This window comes from Mauremys mutica, chromosome 25, assembly GCF_020497125.1.
Source record: "Mauremys mutica isolate MM-2020 ecotype Southern chromosome 25, ASM2049712v1, whole genome shotgun sequence".
NCBI lineage: Eukaryota > Metazoa > Chordata > Testudines > Geoemydidae > Mauremys > Mauremys mutica.
In genome coordinates, this window is record NC_059096.1 from 8,841,476 (window position 1) to 8,854,337 (window position 12,862).

The 12,862-nt window shown below is 55.8% G+C and overlaps 1 protein-coding gene across 3 annotated transcripts in view; it reads right to left on the reverse strand.

The window, feature by feature from the left end:
• ACE (angiotensin I converting enzyme) overlaps positions 1-12,862 on the reverse strand; it is a 107,158-nt gene that overhangs the window by 48,656 nt on the left and 45,640 nt on the right. Inside the window, exon 1 of one of the 3 annotated variants that reach the window (XM_044999331.1) lies at positions 8,905-9,173. The exons of 1 other annotated variant lie outside the window; for it this stretch is intronic. In XM_044999331.1, coding sequence (XP_044855266.1) covers positions 8,905-9,117 — 213 coding nt within the window. In that variant the 5' untranslated portion in view covers positions 9,118-9,173. Of the gene's footprint in view, positions 1-8,904; positions 9,174-12,862 lie in introns of those variants that run through there. One more of the 3 variants, XM_044999335.1, reaches the window with a different exon arrangement.

Here is a 12,862-nt window from a genome sequence, read left to right on the forward strand (position 1 = left end):
ACACAAGCCATGCTCCTTCAGCGTGGGATTCTTGGGCCGTTTCAGCCTGTCAGTCACACTCCCCTAATCACCAGAGGGCTAGTGCCCTCCCCCATCCCTCCATGCTGATCTCAGGGTCTCTCCAGGACTCTCTGCCCAGGAAGTTAACCACGAGATTACTGCAGTGCCTCAAGCCCATTGGGGTGTCTCTTCTGTGGGGTTCTGGTATTGCTAGGGATTGGCTTCTACAGCTGTGAGTTTCCAAGAGTCTCTTGCACGGCACCCAAGCAGGTGTAACACTAATACGCGTCTTGCACGGATGAGCAATGACAAGATCGCAATGCAACTCCAAAGGTTTTCTGATAGTTGTTTTTCCCAGGGGGATGAGGAGCAAATGCAGTATCTGAGAAAACACTGGAGAAGAGATGTCAGTCAGCCAGAGTCCACAGACACACCATTTAGATAGACAGATAGATATGTACAGGGATGGAATGATCATTAGATAGATAGATAGATAGATAGATTAGATAGATGATATGCTTAACACTGCTTTGTTATTATAGAAAGAATAGGAGTCCTTGTGGACTAACAAATTTATTTGAGCATAAGCTTTCCTTACACCTCTTGTCAACTGTGTGTAATTGACCATCTTGATTATCACTACAAAAGTTTTATTCCTGCTGATAACAGGTCATCTTAATTAATTAGCCTCGTAGAGCTGGCATGGCATCTTCTCTGTATGCATATATATACTCTTCTTATATGTTCCAGTCTATGCATCCGATGAAGTGGGCTGTAGCCCACGAAAGCTTATGCTTAAATATGTTCGTCTCTAAGGTGCCATGAGTACTCCTGTTCTTTTTATGGATACAGACTAACATGGCCGCTACTCTGAAACTTGTTATTATAGAGTTGCTAATCAGTGTGGAACTACTGACTGACTTTCTTGTAAAAATTGATCATATGATTTATTTTGGAAAAAAAATATATATACAGAGAGAGAGAGAGAGAGGAAGAAAGAGATTTGGAGTCCTGGATCTTGCAAATATACTATATGAAATAAAATGTTTGTCAGGCTAGATCTTATCAGCCTTCTCACTGTCTTCCCTTTAAAGAGCTGATTGTTTAGGTAAATGTCACTGATTTGCTAATTACCAGGAAGAAAGATAGGAGAACACTCTAAAGCTCTCTCTGCCACAGGCCCAGACAACTATCTGCAATGCCAATGCAACACAAGGTTGCCACTGGACTCAGATTCTCCACTGCCCTGTTGTCATTTACACCTTTGCAAGGTGGGTGTCAAGTGCTCACAAAGGACGGCAGCGTTCCACACCTACCGGACACTCACTTTGCACTGGTGCAAACGATGACTCCCGGTGCAGAACAACAGGGAATCAGGCCCATGATTCATATATCAAAGCAGAAGACACCATCCTCTCCCCAGGGCTTTATTTCTATCCTGCCCCATATGGTGAAACACTCCTCTATCAGAAAGTTACTGATGGGGCTTCTCTGGTGTATTAGCTCTCTGCAGTGGGAGAGCCGGATTTGGGCTAGAGGATGGGGCACTAGACTGACACTCTGGAAACTTTGCTTCCATTTCCAGCTCTGCCACTGCCTGCTGGGTGACCTTGGGCAAAGCACTTACCTCCCAGCCTGTGTCTCTGTTAGAGTGTAAGCTCTTTGGGGCAGGGGCTGCCTCTTGCTTTTAGCACAGCGCCATGGGCCCTGGCCTCAGCCATAGCCTGTAGGTGATACTGTAATAGCAGGGACGAATCGCCCCCATGGCTAATGGGGCCATCTCACACTCAGGCCGGTAGCTTTCACGCCACACCAGTCTCTCTCAGTCTCATCCTTCCCCACTGGAGATTCTGCCTCTCCCCCGTGGCCCAGTCACACGCCTCTGCGGTGCACACCTCCCCCATGCCCGCTACAAGCTCCCGCCGCACTGCAGGAGGCGGCAGACCTAGGCTCAGATTCATCCACACAGACCTGAGCCAGATTCCCTCCCCACACCCTGCAGTGCTGCCAGTGGGTGGGAGCAGCTTTAAACCCCAAGCCACAGCAGCCCACATTTTAGGCTATATTAGGTGTGTCTCCTCCCCCCGCAATCCCAGGGCCCTTCCAGTCTCAGGGGCTCCCCGCTCGCAGGGGTAGACCTGAGGACAAAATCAGTCTCCTCTGGACCTTTGGAGCATCGGCCGCTGGGGACAGGATGGGGTTTACCCAGGACACTTCATGGGCCCTATGCTTCTCTACTGAAGCTTCAACAAGCTAACGTTTACCAGGCCTGATCCCCGGTTGGTATAAATCAACAGCTCCACTGAAGTTAACGGAGCTCCGGCAATTTACGCCGCGAAGGACCCGGCCTGTTCTCTTTATTCCCTGTTGAGCTGTAGGCAAACACCGGTCATGCGGAAACCCGACGGGCTGGTGCAAACGCCGCTCGCTGCGGGCTGGGATAATGGAAGAGACGTGTCATCCTGGCGCTTTCCCGCCAGCTAGGCAATTCAGACCCCTTGGAAGGGACACTCAGAGCGCCTCCAGCTCGGGCAGGCTGGGGAGAGCCCCACTCGATTCACCCCTCCCTTCTGCCTGGCTTGGCTGATAAGAAAAGTCACTCGAGGAGGCCTGCTAGACTCAGCCTTGCTTCACGGCTCTGCGCCCCAAACAAGGGCTTTGGGGAGGAGCCCCAGCTATGCTCTGAGAAAGCTGTCGCCCTTCCCCACCGTGCCGACTGCCAATCCCCCGTGCTAACCACTAGCCCACACTCCCTTCCTAAGCCGACCGTGACATTGGTAGCACAGTTCCTGTTTGCTGTCCCTGTTCCTGTTTTCCTTGTAAAACGTCAGAGCCGCCAAAGTCATGTGGTGCCTGTTGTTAAACGTCTGTTACAAAACACAAAGGCTCAGCTCGCACGCTGGGGTGGATCAGCAGAGCCCAGGCTGCTGACGTTCTGACCCACGGTGCATGAGATCACACTGAAATCTTGGGCCAGCCCCTCGGCTTTGAGCCTTGTCCCCTTGTGCCATAGACTCCAAAAGGGCCTTGCATTCCAGGGAGCCTGAGCCACCAGGACAGCCCTGGGGACTGTTGCAACTGGCGTAGGTTAGAGCAGCCCTGAGGCTGTTCTAATATACGCTGCGGGGGCGGGGGGGCATAACAAGTGCTCAGCTTCCCCCAGGAGTGGGGGAGAGATAAAGATAACGTAGGGCCACCTTTGACCTCCCAGCTGGTCCAGGCTGGGCATGATTTGGCTGGACCCAAGGTTTCTGATCTCTTTCCTTTTCGTCAGCTTGATTTCTCCACCTTAATTGTGCCCTAACATTGGTGAGCATGACATTTTGCCTGCAGAAGCGGTGGCACCCAGCGGCTAGAGCAGGGGCCTGGGGTTCCCTGCCGCTTGCTCTTGGGTAAGTCACTTTCCCTTTTCCTGTGCCATTAAAAGGGGCACGAGACTCTCCTTGGGCAGGGGGAGACAATCCAGGGGGCAGAGTTGTTTGTGAGCCTGCCAATACAGGTGCCATAGCTGCCCTGGGGATCTTATTGCGAGCACTGAAGTGAGATCATTTCGTAGCTGCTGCTCTGCAGCCATCAAGCAGCAGGATGTTGTCCCTGTATTGTCCCCAGCCCTGCCAGACTAGGCGAATGCAAACAGAGCGCAGGTGCCTCTGAGTGAAGCACCCCCTGTGATTTCTTCATTGCCCTGGCAGGGCTGTGAAATGGCCACGCAACCCCCCCTTCAGGGGGCTGCTCTGTTGCATGAGCTGACTCTGGACAATCCCCTCTGAAAAAGAGACAGCTGGCCCTCCAGACATGTGTGAGGGGCCATGGTGGAGTCTCCTCCATGCACGGGGAGGAGACGTTAACCACACATTGGAGATGGACACTTAGCGCACACATACACACACATTTTAAATGCACATATCACACACACATTCTTATAAATGCAGACACATATGAATACGCATGTCATAGTAGGCATCCTTCAGGTTTGAGAGACCCTGGGTATGCACGCTCTTGAGGGGGTAAAGAATTTACTCCGTTGGTTTTATGGCAGCCGCGAACCTGGCTGAAGAGACCCATTTGAGAGAGACATTCGCTGCCGCATCTGTCACATTTAAAGGTGATGTTGTGACCCTTTGGGCTCTGCCATCTGTGAGATCCTTTCTCCTCTGCAAAGCTGGGCAGCTTCCTCTCAGAACTCCGGAGACCTTTGTTAAGCTTGTTTCCAAAGGCTGCCATCTTGAGTGTGACCTTCCCAGTTGTCTACGTCCATTGCTTTGAGGTTTTGCTTGCACACATCCTTGAAATGCAAGGTTGGGCGTCCTTTGGGTCTTTTTCCAGATGCTAGTTCACCACAGAGGATGAACTTTGGGATCCACCCATCATTTCTTTGGCACACATGCTCAAGCCAGCAGAGGCGTGTTTGCATGCTGGGTATGCTGCCCCGTTTGAGCACCTGAGTGTCGGTGACTCCATCCCTCCAAGAGGGTCCAAAGATTTGGCAAAGGCAACGTGTATGAAAACTGTGGAGCCTCTTTTCCTGATGAGAGTACAAGGTCCATGTCTTGTGTAACGCCAGCAGACCCCTGTCATCTGCAGGCAAGATCGAACTGGGGACCTTGGGAGCTTAGTGCATGAGCCTCTACCACATGAGCTAAAAGGCAACTGGCTGTTAGCTAAGACTGTGTAGAGCAAACTCATTAATCTCTCTCTCTAAGTGGTCTCAGTGCCACTAGATGGGGCAGAACACCCCACCCAGCAGGTGGGCGGGTTACACTCGCTCCCATACTAAGGTGTGCTGAGAACACATGCACGAAGCACACAGATGTGTGTGTGTTCTGTCTGTTTGTTGTTTTGCCAGATCCTCTTGTTCAGTCTAGAAAGTTTTGTGGCAGCTTTTCCAATGCGGATGTTGAGTTCCGTTTCAAGTGAAAGGTTGACTGCGATAGTGGACCCCAGGTATGTGAACTCGTTCACCACTTAAATAAAAATAAAATAAATATATGGAGACATACCTATCTCAAAGAACTGGAAGGGACCCCAAAGGTCATGAAGTCCAGCCCCCTGCCTTCCCAAGTATGGATTTTGCCCAAGATCCCAAAGTGGCCCCCTCAAGGATTGAGCTCACAACCTTGGTTTTAGCAGGGGCTCAAACCACTGAGCTATCTCCCCCACTTCATGTTCATGGCTGTTGAGCTTGATGGATGATGCTTCCTCAACTCCTTGGCTCATTATGTTTGTCTTTTCTAGGCTTATAGTAAGCCTGAAGTCTTGGCAGGCTTTGGAAAAAGTGTCCATTAGGTTTTGAAGATAAGCTTCTGTGTGGGTTGTCACTGCTGCGTCATCAGCAAAGGGGAAGTGTTGGATAAGGGCCTCCTGGGTCTTGGTTTTAGATCTGAATCTGGCATGTGCACATACACCCTCCCCCACACTCATAGACTCGTAGGACTGGAAGGGTCCTTGAGAGGTATCTAGTCCAGTCCCCTGCACTCATGGCTGGACTAAGTATTATCTAGACCAATGTTTCCTCTAACTTTTTACGTCCATGTGCGGAATGAATTTTGTTATGTGCACCGATATGGAGGTGATGTGTGGCATGGATGAGGCCGAGGGGTTGGGGTGAGGGAAGGGGCTCAGGGCTAGGGCAGAGGGTTGGGGTGGGGGGGTGCAGGCTCTGGGGTGGGGCTGGGGATGAGGGGGTTGGGGTGAGGGAGGGGGCTCAGGGCTAGGGCAGAGGGTTGCAGTGTGGGGGGCGCAGGCTCTGGGGTGGGACTGGGGATGAGGGGGTTGGGGTGAGGGAGGGGGCTCAGGGCTAGGGCAGAGGGTTGGGGTGGGGGGGGTAAGGGCTCTGGCTGGGGGTGCAGGCTCTGGGGAGGGACTGGGGCTGAGGGGTTTGGGATTCAGGCTGCCCTGGGGCTGCGGCGGGGAGAGAGGATTCCCCCGGGTGCCTCTCCCTGGCCGTGGCAGCTCCGGGGCTGAGGCTGGGCAAGAGGCACCTCTCTCCTCTCCAATCCAGCCCCTGTGGCTGTGCGCCTGCTTGGCCCTTGCTAGCCTGCTGCACAGCCACGCAGCTTAGAGGGAACTTAAGTCTAACCATCCCTGAGGGGGGTTTGTCTAACCTGCTCCTAAAAATCTCCAATGATGGAGATTCCACACCCTCCCCAGGCAATTTATTCCAGTGCTTAACCACCCTGTTAGGAAGTTTTTCCTAATGTCCAATCTAAGTTGCAGCAAGGATGGTTTAACCCCATTGCGACTTGTCCTGTCCTCAGAGGTTAAATCATTTTTCTCCCTCCACCTTGTAACAACCTTTTATGTATTGAAAACTGTTATCACATCCCCTCTCAGTCTTCTCTTCTCCAGACTAAACAAACCCAGTTTTTTCAATCTTCCCTCATAGCTCATGTTTTCTAGACCTATAATCATTTTTGTTGCTCTTCTCTGGACTTTCTCCAATTTGTCCACATCCTTCCTGACATGTAGCACCCAGAACTGGACACAAAACTCCAGTTGAGGGCTAATCAGTGCGGAGTAGAGTGGAAGAATGACTTCTTGTGTCTTGGTTACAACACAGCTGATAATACAGCCCAGAATGACGTTTGCTTTTTTTGCAACCGTGTTACACTGTTGACTCATATTTAGCTTGTGATCCACTATGACCCCCAGATTCCTTTCTGCACTACTCCTTCCTAGGCAGTGATTTGCCATTTTGTATGGGTGCAGCTGATTATTCCTTCCTAAGAGGAGTACTTTGCATTTGTCCTCATTGAATTTCATCCTATTTACTTCAGACCATTTCTCCAGTTTGTCCAGAGCATTTTGAATTTTAATCCTATCCGCCAAAGCACTTGCAACCCCTTCCAGCTTGGTATCGTCCGCAAACTTTGTAAGTGTCCTCTCTTTGCCAGTGGGTCTCAAACTTTTTTACTGGTAACCCCTTTCACATTGCAAGCTTCTGAATGTAACCCCCCTAATAAATTAAACACACTTAAAATATATTTAACACCATTATAAATGCTGGAGGCAAAGCGGGGTTTGGGGTGGAGGTTGACAGCTCACGACCCCCCATGTAATGACCTCACGACCCCCTGAGGAGTCCCGACCCCCAGTTTGAGAACCCCTGCTCTATGCCATTATCTAAATCATTGATGACAATAATGAACAGAACCGGACTCAGAACATCTCTGCAGAACCACACTCGTTATGCCCTTCCAGCATGACGGTGAACCACTGATAACTACTCTCTAGGAATAATTTTCCAACCAGTTATGCACCCACCTTACAGTAGCTCTATCTAGGTTTCATTTCCCTAGTTTGCTTATGAGACGGTCTTGCGAGATAGTATCAAAAGTCAACATATACCACGTCTACCGCTTCCCCCCATCCGCAAGGCTTGTTACCCTGTCCAAGAATATACATACATATGGATATGTACACATGTGTATATTCTTGGACAGAGTAACAGAGTAATGTATATATACATGTCGAGCCACTCCCCTGTGGCCAGATCTATACACTGTACACACACTTCCACATATACATGCATATTTGCACACACATACGTATATGGACATTTATGACACACACACACACACACTTACAAGCACATCTAGTGTTAGCCGCTTCACTGACATGCCTGGTACATCCCAATAGGAGTCAGTGGGGTTACCGAAGGGTTGGCCTCATCGCCCTAGACCAAAGTTGGACACATACAGATATGTCCTGACACACAAACACATTCAGCCAGGTCCTCGGTACGCATGTAGGCACATGCACACTACACAAAATCACTTATGGGCCAGATCCTCAGCTGCCCAACACAATCCTGCCCCGATCCTGGCAGCTGTGGGCGAGGGGCTGCCCTCTGGCACAGCGAGGGTCTTGGCACACAGGGGGCACCGGCACAGGAACGAAAATTTAGTTCAGGGCCTGGGTCCGCAGGCAGGTGCCAGGGGCTGTATCCACTCAGTCCGTTGCCCCCGGCTACTGTACCCCAGAGCTCCCAGGGCTGTTATGGCAGCCGGGAATCCCCAGGCCAGGGGACCCCATCCACCCTCCCTCCTCTCCCCAGCATGGGCAGGCAGTGGGGACCGGGATCCCACGGCAGGAAGGAGCCGCCCGGAGCTAGGACAAGTCTCCAGAGCGGAGCCACGCGTCCGCCCCCGCATCTCCAGCCAGCAGCCAGGGCACCGACTCGCGGCATCCCAGCGCTGCGGGGACACGGGCAGGGAGCTCCGGGCACCAGCCTCGCCGCCGCCCCCGGGGAAAGGGCTGCACCGGAGCCGCTCTCCCGCATCCCCGCGGCTTCCCGGCCAGCCGCTCGCCCCGTCTAGTTTGCAGGGTCCCGAGCGATGACCGCGTCCGCTCCCCGCAGCTCCCAGCCGGTCCGAGTCCGCTGCTCGACCCCCCTTGTTCCTGGGCAGCCCCCCCGGGCACCTCCTCGGGGGGCTCCTCGCCGTGCCAGCCCCCCCGGGCACCTCCCCGGGGGGGCTCCTCCCCGTGCCAGCCCCCCGGGCCCCTCCTCGGGGGGCTCCTCCCCGTGCCAGCCCCCCGGGCACCTCCTCGGGGGGCTCCTCCCCGTGCCAGCCCCCCGGGCACCTCCCCGGGGGGCTCCTCCCCGTGCCAGCCCCCCGGGCACCTCCTCGGGGGGCTCCTCCCCGTGCCAGCCCCCGGGCCCCTCCCCGGGGGGCTCCTCGCCGGGCAGGAGCGGCACAGAGTCAGCTTGGGGGGGGGGCTGGCTCTGCTTTCCCCAGCGCCCGATCCCCCTAGGCAGGGGCGAGGGGGGGCGGCACCGACCCTGAGTGGCACCTGCTCCCCCGGGAGGGGCTGGGCCGCCCAGGGGGGCTGCTCTGGGCTGCACCCCCCCTCCCCGGCCAGCCCGGGCGTGGCCCCAAAGACCCCCCCGCCCGGGGCTCCTACCTGGCGCTGGGAGTTGGGCTCGCTGAGGTTGGTGTTGTAGTCCCAGCTGGCGGACACGCTCCGGAACAGGACCGCCTCGGCGGAGCTGTTGTAGCCCTGCGCGAAGAGGGCAGCCCCGGGCTCGCTGGCGTCGGTGTCGGGGGGCAGGAGCCCGGCTTCCAGGGCCACCGCCCCACCGAGCCAGAGCAGCAGCAGCCGCAGAGCTGGGGGCATCCTGGCACCCGCGTCTGCCCGGCCCCGGAGCGCCTGGCCAGGGAGCCTCCCGCGGCGGCCGGCGGCTTATAAGCTCTGCCCAGACCCTGCCCACCGAGCCGGCCTCTCCCAGCAGATAAGCGGGAACATTTTACTCTCCCTTCGGCGGCTCGGAGCCGGAGCCTGATGAACGAGCCACTGGCGGTGCCAAAGTCCTTCCATGCAGCACGGGGAGGGGGGAGAGGGGGAATTGGGGAAGGGGAGAGAGGGGGGAAGGAAGGTAGGGGAGGAGGAGAAAGAGAGAAAGAAGGGGAGAGGGGGGGAAGGAAGATAAAGAAGGAGGGAGAGAAAAGGGGGCAGAAGGGGACAGGGGAAGCTGGAGAGAGGAAGGACCAGAGAGGAAGGTGGGAAGGAGAAGAGCAGAAGGAGGGAGACGGAAAGACGAGGGGGCTCTGGGATCTGGCTCCTTACAGCTCCATGGAAGCAGGATCCCTGCTCCCCTGGGCACTGGGCCCCTGGCTCTCCAACGCCATCGCCAGGGGAATGCCAGGCCCTCCCCCTCTGGGCAGCCATGCAGCCCCCTCTGCCCACCCGGACTCCAGCTTCTCCCTTGCACCGTCCGCCGGCTGAGGGTGCACCAAGGCCTGGGCTGTGCTGAGCTGGAGGGACGCGGCTGGACGGCAGGGAGCCACGCTGGCCCGGGCCGAGCTGGCCTAGGCTCATCCTCGCTTTGGGGTTTCTCTCCCGTCCCAGCCGCTCCCCCTCCCCCAGTCTCCCAGCTGAGCTCGGCAGACCCTCGGGGTGGCTTTCGCGAGTCCCCGGCTGCAGGTTGTGCCCAGAGCCCGCTGGCACTTGGAGAGATGCAAACCGGGGTCCGTGGAATTCCACTGCTGGGAGCAAGGGGAGCAACAGGCCCCAGGAAGAGCCTTCGCCGAGCCCTTGATCCCACCAGGCCAGGGCTGGGTGGACTTGTTCTGCCCTTTTCCTGTGGATAGGAGCCTTGAGGGGGTCACTGACCCCCTTTCCCTTCTCCTAGCGCTAAATGGGAGGGGGGTCCTGGCTGGATCCCACCGAGATGTGAGGAGAATCTGGGCGAATATGGAAAAGGGTGAGAAGCACTGGCCTATTCTGTATCCGGTCAGGTGGCGATCAGGGCTTGCGTGAGTTTCACAAGCCAGGTAAGACCGGGGTGGTGCTGGCAGGGTGGGGCTCACGGGCAGAAGGAGAGGGGCAGTTTCTATCAGTGGCTGGGCCGGTTCCTTTCCCCTGCAGCGCTCGCTTCAGCGTAGACAGATCGCGGCGCCGTTCCACTCTGGCAGCTCCTTTGTTCCGGAGCTCCATGAGTTGGCAGCTGGCCGAGGTCACCTTGGCCATGGCTCGCGCTGGGCTACTGACCACCAGTCACATCACACGTCCCGAAGTCGTCACTTTCCCTCCTCCATGGAACCGCGGCTGTAAAGCTCGGGACGACGCACACATACCTACCCACCCAGGAGCAGGCACGTCGCCAGCTCACCCCGTCCTGCTGCAGCGGCACGGGACACGGCCAGCACCCGTCTACACAGCCACCTCCTTCCGTCCTGAAATGGGAGGTACCTGCACAGGGTGGCTGGCCCCTTTAATAGGAGAGGGCCCAGCTTCCTCCTCCACCCCCAGCACAATTAGCTCACCTCTCAGAGGGGGAAGATGAAGAGGGTCATCGTGGCACTCAGGAGGTCAGATGTTAGCCTGATGACTAGCTGGGCCAGAACTCAGTTAGGGAGGACTTCCAGGGAGCAGGTTAGGCAAACCTGTCCAAAGTAGGGTCTGCAGGGAGATCCCTAGAAGGGGCAGCTGAGCTGAAAGACAGTCCCAGAGCAGACCAGGAGAAGGATTCGGGGGAAAGCAGCCTGGGTAGTACCAGGTTTACAGTGGCACCAGGCCACACTCGGAAGGGGCCCATGACGACTACATGGGGGCCCACGAAAGGTCAATCCGACCCGGAGCCTGGGAGTCAGCACCTTCTAACAGATCTGGGAAGGACTTAAAGGTAGCCCGGAAGCGGCTGAGATCTGAGCCGGGAGGTGGGCGGAAGAGTAGCCCAGGAGGGGCAGAAGCAGTTTGGTTGGTTTGGACTTTTGTTGTCGTGCAAAGGGTTGAATTTGTTTAGTGACGAGTCCGAGTGGTCACTCTGCATCAGCAACGCTGTCCCCTGTGGAGAAGCTCGGGGGGGAGGAGGAAACTGAGGCAGAGATGCTTCAGGGCCACCCCATTCCCAGAGGGGGCATTCAGTGCCCCTGTACAGTGCTGTCCTTCCTCCCCTCCCAGGGTCCAGAATGTAGCTGCCCCATCACTTTCTATTCATTTTGTTTTGCTGGGGTTTCCCCGCCCAGCAGCCCTGGCACTGACGTCAGCTGTCCCTGCCTCCCAGGGAATGCCTCCCTGCCGGGCCTGGGAGGACTCTCCCAGGACAAGAAAGCCAAATAAAACCACATCTGTATCCCTGGCTGCCTGTGAAAGGAGGAAGAATCCAGGCAGCAAGGGGCTTCCTGCTGAGCTGACGTAAAGAAGAGAGGCCACCCCTGTGAGGGCTGGTCAGCAGCACATAGCAGAGGATCTGCGGTGTAAAGAGCCTGTCGGAGCACAGGGCTGGGAGCCAGGAGACATGGGTTTTATTCCTGGCTCTGCCACTGCTTCACTCAGTGACCCTGGGCAGCCCACTTCCCTGTTCCTTGCCTCAGTTTCCCCATTTGACAAATGGAGGTCATAATGCTGACCTGCCTTTGTAAAGATATAGGGAAGAAAAGCACGAGGACTAAGAATTACTGTTAAGGGCTCCTGCAAAGAAAACCTTCTGGATAGAAGGATCTTTGTAAAGAGAATCCCATGTCCCTGGGTCCCCCTGCGAAATAAACCATCGGGTTAGGGAGGACTCCGTAACAGAGCATCTAGTTAAAAGACACCTCTCCCCCACACCCGTAAGAAACAGCATCTGATTGGAAGAGGTCCTGTGAAAACAACAATCCTTGGACATTTAGATTGTCAGCTCCTCGGGGTGGGGACTGTCTGTGCTGTTTGTACAGGGCCTTGCACAAGGGGGTCCTGCTCCAGGACAGGGGCTGCTAGACACTTCTGCAATACAAGTAAAAGTCAGACTAACTCTGGGTTAAAGCTGGTTAATTCTCATCCACTCTACGTGCAGGGGATCTGCGCTCTCAGCCGCCTTGCTGAGAGCAGCAAAGCCCCACAGCTGCAGGCTGCCTGCCTTCAAAGGGCTGCGCCCGGATGTTCTTGCTGAAATTCTGTGCGGCTCTTGTGCAGGCACCAGCCTGCAGGCTGCAGAGATCCAAAAACCCAACCCATGGGGCCTGATCTGCAGACAGCCGAGCACCTGCAGCTCCCACTGATTTTCATTGGAAGTTCGACTTGTGCTCGCCCTAGGGGGTGTAGCCATGGGGAAGGGGTGGGCTGGAGCCGCGCTGCTCTAATGGGAACTCGAGCAGCGCAGTCCCCAGGGTGCAGGGGGAGAAGGGACAAGATGCACCATGATGCAGCCTGCTCTCCTCCCTCACTGGGGCGCTGACCCAGCCTTGGGGTGCCCCTGAGCGCAGCGGTTGTGCCCTCCTAGCACCCCAGGGGGCACAAACCAGCTCAGAGGACCCAGGGCCTTGGCCAGCCGCACTGACTAGACATGCAAGGGCAGCAGGAGGTGCCCTCCTTAGGGATGGCACAGCAGACTTGCCTGGGTTCTCAAGGAGGGGCGTGTGCCTCCTGAAACCTAATCCCT